The sequence below is a fragment of the Cebus imitator genome, unplaced genomic scaffold (genome assembly GCF_001604975.1).
Source record: "Cebus imitator isolate Cc_AM_T3 unplaced genomic scaffold, Cebus_imitator-1.0 Scaffold546, whole genome shotgun sequence".
In the NCBI taxonomy this organism is placed as follows: domain Eukaryota; kingdom Metazoa; phylum Chordata; class Mammalia; order Primates; family Cebidae; genus Cebus; species Cebus imitator.
In genome coordinates, this window is record NW_016107861.1 from 829108 (window position 1) to 837421 (window position 8314).

General features: G+C 43.9%; 1 protein-coding gene across 1 annotated transcript in view; it reads right to left on the reverse strand.

Moving 5' to 3' along the window:
* DNAH8 (dynein axonemal heavy chain 8) overlaps positions 1-7794 on the reverse strand; it is a 327601-nt gene extending 319807 nt beyond the window's left edge. Inside the window, exons 1-3 of the mRNA XM_017515278.1 lie at positions 7368-7794; positions 7096-7230; positions 449-495 (exon numbers count right to left, since the gene is read on the reverse strand). Coding sequence (XP_017370767.1) covers positions 449-495; positions 7096-7230; positions 7368-7760 — 575 coding nt within the window. The 5' untranslated portion in view covers positions 7761-7794. The remainder of the gene's footprint in view (positions 1-448; positions 496-7095; positions 7231-7367) is intronic.
* Positions 7795-8314: the final 520 nt, after the last annotated feature.

Sequence of the window (8314 nt, forward strand, 5' to 3'; positions counted from 1 at the left end):
TCGGGGACAATGCAATTAAATTCTAATGAAAATGTGTATTCTCAGTAGAGGTCAATGATTTCTACAAGGATGTTTTCTCCTTAAGACGTTATAGTAAGGCCTGAAATATATATTTGGGCTGAGAATGTATTGTTCTTAAGACATTGCCTTTCTTATATGTAAACTTCTGGTAAAATTTTCTTTATAAATGAAAGATTCACAAAAAACTTAGCAAATGCTTCCAGCTGTTAAATAAAAAAGAAAATGACAATCAATAAAATGACTAAGGAAAAATCCTCAGTGTTTTGTAGATGCAGAAGATGAAGCTCAAAGAGTTTATTCAAGGTACACAGAGGCAAGATTAGAACCCAAACTAATTTAACTCAAAAATTACTGTGCAATATAGGTTGAATTCTATTTCTGAACCTACATTAATGACCTACATATATAGTTTTGGGCAGCCACTTACCTGACCCTGCCCCACAGGATCACAGAGAGGTAAATAGGTGAGTCCAACTGGAGGTAAATATTTAATAAAAGATATATTATTAACATACACAATTCTTAAAAGATTACTTGGGGAACAGAAAACTTAGCCTTATTGCCTGTTTTATTGATAAATTATTTGAGCAATTATGTTTTTAGCTGTTGTAATTTGACCCATATTATGTTAAAACTAAAGTAAAGACAAATTATTATACTGAGATTCTTCCATATTTATGAGCATGAAGTTTTTATTCAATTACTTAGGAGTCAGTGTAATATCTTAGTAAATAGAAAACTAAATAGATCACATAAGCAAAAGCCCTGAAATATCCTATGGGAAATACAAAGTCATATACCCATTCACCTAATCCCACTGATTCCCATACAGGAGGCTTTCTCTTGGGTAGTGGTGTCTTTGTTTGCTTGTTTGTTTGTTGTTGTTGTTGTTGTTGTTTTTGATGTGGAGTTCTCACTCTGTCACCCAGGTGGGAGCGCAATGGCGCGATCTCGGCTCACTGCAACCTCGGCCTCCCAGGCTCAACAGATTCTCCTGCATCAGCCTCCCAAGTAGCTGAAATTACAGGCATCTGCCACCACACCAATCTAATTTTTGTATTTTTAGTAAAGATGGGATTTCGCCAGATTGGCCAGAAGGGTCTTGAACTCCTGACCTCAAGTAATGCTCCCACCTCGGGCTCCCAAAATGCCGGGATTACAGGCGTTAGCTACCACACCTGGCAGTGAGTATCTCTTAATCTACTGACTGCCTAGGGGAAGTATCCCAAGTGTAGCAAACCCACTCCTCTTAGAACAGTGGTTCTCAAAAGTTAGTGTGCATCAGAGAATCACACAGAGGGCTTTTTAAAAACAAAATGATTTACATTTCTAACAAGTTCTAGGTGATGCTGATGCAGCTGGTCCTGGAACCATATCTGAGAACCTCCACCCTGGGAGATGAAACAGAGCCACCGAGATGTGCAAAATTCTAGCCCTTAGTTCTCTGCTCTTCCACCTCCCGTATATACTTGGGTGTCACATAATTACCACCTAAGAGGGACAAAAGCTGTCAGCATAGTTCTTCTGGCACAGCTCCATCAATACTTTTTTGTTGACCCTTAGGCTTTGAAGCATACAAATTCTCAAAAGTAGAGCACATGACTGGGATAAAAAGACATCAAAATACCAAATGCAATGAATCCTTGCATTTTAGATACATCGTACTCATGAGACTAGCAAAGTAAATGTGAGATCATGGGCCAAAATCATGACTGTGAATTAAAAATTCACTTATATTACATAACATTTTACCAACTGCTCATCTGAGCATCACCTACGTAAAGTGGCATTATTTATACCCTTCTTGTGGAAGAGAAAATTAAGCTAAAAAGAATTTAAATAGGCCAGGCTCAGTGGCTCACCCCTAATTCCAGCACTTTTGGAGGCCCAGGTGGGCAGATTGCTTGAGCCCAAGAGTTCAAGACTAGCCTGAGAAACACAGAAAACATCTCCTCTTTATTAAAAATACCAAAAAATTAGCTGGGTGTGGTGGCATGTGCCAGTGGTCCCAGCTACAGGGGATGCTAAAGTGGAAGGTTGGCCTGAACCCTGGAGGTTGAGGCTGCAGTGAGCTGTAATCACACCACTGCACTCCAGCCAATCTCAAAAGAAGAAAAAGTTTTGGTGAAGGACCCAAAACACTCAAGCACGGCACAGAACCTAGGATTGGACCTCAGCCTTGGGTCTCCAAATCTGTGCTCCTTCCACAGTATCGCACCCAAGCCACCCAGTCATTGGAAAACATTGCCAGCAAGCCAGGAAAGAGATTATCTTGAGCAGTGCTGAATGAAGGGGGCAGGAAGGGCAGAAGGGGCAAAGTGCCAATGTTGCAGAAACATCTGTATTGGTCAGGGTCCTAACAAGAAAAGCAGTCACACCCAAAGAGGTTTTTGAAAAAACTTTATAAATAAAAAGCCTATTTCTAGAGGCCTGAGGGTTAAGGGAAGCTGTGGCACTAGCAGCAACAATGGGACTAGCAACAAAGGAAAATCATGATCCTCCCATGGCCTAAAGAGTTGAGGGCTAGGAGGAATAGAATGACTTCCGCCAGATTGAGAACTGGAGATCCGGGCTGCTCAGGGGGCTGTAATTTTGGGAGCAGACAACCACAGTCAGGAACATGGCCAAGTAGGGAGCTTCTCTCCCCTTCTGCCCTCACATCTCCTGCTGTGCCTCCCCATGGCTGAACCAAATGGAAGCCAGAGAGCAATGGAGCTCAGGTGATACATTCCATAGAGTTCAGATTTCTAGGCACAGAGCAGGGCAGATACAGAGAATGGATCCAGAGGCAAACAAAGTAACCATCATGCCCTCTGTTGTCCACTTTTTTGTGATGCCCTTACTGAGTTGCTTTCATCCTGGATTGCATACCAGGCTTCACATTAAAAGAATACTTTTCGATCGGGTACAGCGGCTCCTGCCTGTAATCCCAGCACTTTGGGAGGCCGAGGTGGGTAGATTATGAGGCCAGGAGTTCGAGACCAACATGACCAACATGGTGAAACCCCATCTCTGCTAAAAATACAAAAATTAGCCAGGCGTTGTGGTTTGCATCTGTAATCCCAGCTACTCAGGAGGCTGGGGCAGGAGAATAGCTTGAACCTGGGAGGCAGAGGTTGCAGTGAGCCAAGATCAGGCCACTGCACTCCAGCCTGGGGGACAGAGCAAGACTCTGTCTAAAAAAAAAAAAAGAAAAAAGAAAGAATACTTTTCCAGACCCAGCATGGTGGCTTACACCTATAATCCCAGCCCTTTGGGAGGTCAAGGCTGGTGGGTCACTTGAGGTCAAGAGTTCAAGATCAGCCTGGCCAAGATGGTGAAACCCTGTCTCTACTAAAAATACAAAAATTACCCAGGTATGGTGGCGCATACCCATAGTCCCAGCTACTCAAGAGGCTGATGCAGAAGAATTGCTTGAGCCCAGGAGATGGAGGTTACAGTGAGCTGAGATCACCCCACTGTACTCCAGCCTGGGAAACAGAGGAAGACTCCTCAAGAAAAAAAGATACTTTTCCATATACCCCCAATTTCCTAAACTGCACCACACCAAACCATGCCACCCCTTATGTTCCATCTTCTTACTCACCTGGTCACCAACCTTGATGCCAACTTATCATATGTCCTTGCCTTTTCCCTTCAACCAAATAAGCATTCTAATCTTTCAGATTTTGACACTGGTTTCCCTACTGGGTCCACAATTTTCCCTCCACCATGGCTTTGCACACTCACAAGCAAGTCTTAAGGAAATACCTATTCCAGCTTGATTCTTCCCTTAATGCCTGCATTTCCTATTCCTTGCAGCCTAAGCAGTGTCTGGCCTGGACCAGAATGGTCTTAAAGGTAGAATCTAATCACATGGACCCAATGTCTGAGACATACCCCAGGAATAGCAAACAGAAGGGTTTGCGGACACATAGCACTTCTACTTCCTGACTAGCATGCTAGCCAGAAAAATTCCTCCAAACAGAGAATGCCAACCCAGAAATCCAGATGGCAAATACTTAAAGTGGAATTACCAGTTCTGCAGGTGCCCACCTCCCCATCTTAGTTCTAGCAGTTACCCTTTCATGAAGGCAGGATCAGGCCGCAATGCCTATGCCTATACCCTTTGCAGAGGGTATAGGGATTTCAGCTGTGGTATTATCCAAATTTGTGGCCCAGCAATTTTCAGGTGAAACAAGATTGATCATTTATCTGGCTTCCTCCCTAACCAAATGCAGGAATGATCCTCGGGACATGCCTGAAGCCTGGTCCTATAAGAAATGACTTTTTAGAAATTGGCCTTCCCTTCATCTCATTGTCATCATCTCAGGGATACCTATAAGATTGCTTTGCACCAATTGCTTAGAGAGACTAGAAAGACATGTAGTAGCCAGAGTCACCACAGTAACTAGAATAGTCATTGGGGAAGGGACAAACAAACAAACAAACCCAATTTGAGAATGGCAAAGAAAACCCTCTTACTATTTGGTTGGTATTGTCCACAGTCAAGACCAGTTATAGAATTTGATGAACCCAGTGCAAAATGAAAATGCAAGACATTTACTAAAAAATTATCAAGAACTTCAAAATGGTGACAAAAGATCATCAAACCAAGCACAGTGCCATTCTAAGCAGAGGGGCCTCTGTAACTACACAGCCCATATGTCCATGAAGCCAGCCTTGACCACAGCAGAAAATTCCAACAGGAAACTATGGTGACCTGGGAAACCACAGCCTACTTCCAGTTGCTTGTTATGGCACCTCTTGTTTTGTATACACATCTCCATGCACTCTCTATGTTTTGTCATTATTATGATGTCTTTGCATCAATCACATCCCCCATCTCACTGTTACAACTGCACACCAGGACCAGGAAAATGAGCAATCCCCTTCAACTGCCGGGACCATGTTCTCAGAAGGATACTGGACGACATGAAGTGCAGACAGTTTTGCAGAACTTAGCAATGCACTGTATCAAGCAAGGGAGTAGCTTTTTTTTGTTTGTTTGTTTGCTTTATTTGAGTCTGAGTCTCACTCTATCACCCAGTGTGAAGTGTAGTGGCGCAATCTCAGCTGACTGCAATCTCTGCCTCCCAAGTTCAAGTGATCTTCCTGCCTCAGTCTCCGAAGTAGCTGGGATTACAGGTGCATGCCACCACACCCGGCTAATTTTTGTATTTTTAGTAAAGACGAGGTCTCCCCATTTTGGTCAGGCTGTTCTCAAACTTCCAACCTCAGGTGATCCGCCTGCCTCGCACTCCCAAAGTGCTGGGATTACAGGAGTGAGCCACTTCGCCCAGCCGTTAGTAGCTCTTTAGGCACGATTCCATAGAACCCTGGCTCCTAGAGCAAGCTAAAGAGTTTTGCCCGTGTTTCATGACCACTGGAAAAGCAGGGGATATGGCCCTTATAGTGACAACCTCACTACAACCCCACCTCACCCAACACTCTCACCAGTGCATTCAGTGAGACAATCAGCTCACCAGCAGTCTGCACCTGCTCACTGGTCTTTCTGGGATACCAGCCCCATTCACTCCTAGGGTTGAGAAAAAGCCCAAGAAGCTAATGGTAGTTTTATTGAAAATTATCTTGTAACCAGAGCTATCAGGACAGAAGCTATGACACAAGTGTATCATATGTTACTGTAATTAGAGTGACCATATCAATTTATCCAAAATTTTTAGTAGTGTCAGGAGGCTCTGTTAATGATGCCAGGAAAATAAGCATAATCCAGAACTGTCCCTGGCACCCTGAGGTATATGGTAACCTGGCCTGCAGTCACATCACATCACTATTTTTTTGCCCCCTCTCATCTTTAATCGCCTCCCCATCCTGCCCAGCCACACATCACTATTTTCTACTACTGTATACTCATACAACAGTCACTGTTCCCTGACTTATTTTTGCAGTTTTCCTCTATAAGTGATTGGCATATGTGGTTCATATAACCTGTACTTGTAAAATATTACCCTACCGCCACTCAACTTCTGACATCATTTTGAGTTAGAAGTTTAGCCAAAATTCTAGTTGCTAACTCTTCTCTTCTTCCTCCACAACAGTAGACCTGACTAGAAATACCATTCAACTGACTATAATTATATAAAATAAAGCTTCTTCTCTGGTTAGTAAAATTTCCAACTTTTGTCTTTTCCTTTTTTCTTTCTTTTGCTTTTTTTTAGACAGAATCTTACTCTGTTAGCCAGGCTGGAGTACTCACTGCATCCTCCACTGCCCATACTCAAGGGATCCTCCCACCTCAGCCTCCTGAGTAGCTGGGACTACAGGTTTGGACCACCATGCCCAGCTAATTTTTGTATTTTTTGAGAGACAGGAGTTTTCCCATGTTGTCCAGGCTAGTCTCAAACTCCTGGCCTCAAGCAATCCTCAAACGTCAGCCACCCAAAGTGCTGGGATTACAGGTGTGAGCCACTGTGCCCTGCCCCAACTTTGTCTTTCTAAATGATTTTTGGACGGGGCGCCAGTGATTCGTTCCTGTAATCCCAACACTTTGGGAGGCCAAGGCAGAGGGAATCACAAGGTCAGGAGTTCCAGACCAGCCTGGCCAATATGGTGAAGTCCCGTCTCTACTAAAAATGCAAAAAAACTAGCCGGGCATGATGGCACATGCCTGTAGCCCCAGCTACTTGGGAAGCTGAGGCAGAAGAATTGCTTGAACCTGAGAGGCAGACGTTGCAGTGAGCCGAGATCACACCACTGCGCTCCAGCCTGGGCAACAGAGGGAGACTCCGTCTCAAAAAAAAATACATAAATAAATGATTTTTTCTTGTTGTCGTTTATGACAAGTCTATTTTCTTAAGTTAATCACTTTCTCAAAGTCTGTTGGGGGTGGGGGCTAGGGGAGGGATAGCAGGGGGAGGGGAGATTGGGGAGGGCTAACACTAGGAGAAATACCTAATGTAGATGACGGGGGTGGGGGGAGGTGTGGGGAGGATGGATAGATACAGCAGCAAAGCACCATGGCATGTGTATACCTATGTAACAATTCTGCAAGAGCTGCACATGTACCCCAGAAGTTAAAGCATATATATATATATATATATATATGCATAAAATGATAAGACTTAAACTTACAGATGGGCAATCCAAAATTAATTCTTCAACAGTTACTATGTCCAGGCCAAGATTTTCTGCTAGAATTTCAAACATATATTTGTATGAAGGGTCAATTTTCAGTCTTCGGCTTTCCCTTGCTTCTCTAAATCTTGCCTAAGGAATGAAAACCAAGTGTAAAAATTGCAATTCTGAAGAAAGAACATCAAACTACTTCATATTTTGTAGAGTAAAAGGATTTCGCATTTGTAAAGGAAAAGTTGTAGGCATGGAAAATCTTATTAGAAGCAAACCTGTTTCTCTTTTAATGTTTCCTGTAGATTTGGGATGCCACTCATGCTGCGGCGGTATCGGGAGGACCGCCGGGAAGACGGGGAGGACAGCACTTCCGAAATCACTGATTGAACCGGTCGCGGTCCGAGCCTCGGTCGAACTCTATTCAGATCCGGCTCATGATCATCTGGAAGAACTATCCCTTCTTCAGAAGAAATGAGATCCTGATAATCCTTCGCAGGAGGAACAGCATCTTCTGCGGAAAGAGAGAGATTATCTTCTGCCGGAGCCTCCACTGTCGGAGGGCGCGCGGCCTTGTCCTCTTCTGAACGGGGAGGAGCAGCCTCTTCTGTAGAGGGAGGAGCCTCTGCTCCCGCAGGAGGTACACCACCTTCTTCAGCATCCTTCTCCATCCTCAGTCGTGCAGAAGGCCTTAGACTTCAAAACCTAGAATTATAACATAGGTTCATTTAAAACTACAGTAAATGGAGTGTTGTATGTTTTTATCCCTTCCCTTTTAGCCAGACAAGTAGCAAAATCATCAAGTTCTCCCTTGCCATATTATCTGAGGAAGCCTAGTTTATGGGGCTGGAGAGGGGATATTTTTAGGGGGAACAGCACACACACACACACCTGGGAGCTTTTTCAGATTTTAAATGCTACTCCTGATAATGCTATGGCCCTAGAGGACTGTCCCTCCACCCACATCCCAGCCCTGCCATAGTCACCACGGCAATTCATTGGAGGGCACGTGTCCTCAGGTGTCTTAAAAAAGATTGAGGTCCACTGCATTAGAGGACCTACCGGAGATCACTGCCAAGGTACTCACCGTGCAAGAGACTGAGCAAAGAACTTCGTGGACTCTAAATGTTCTTTGCTTCAAGGAACTCAGTGATGCAATACAGTTCATCAATCAGACACTCTGCTGTCTCCCATTTCATCTATATGGGCATAGCCTCAAACTCAT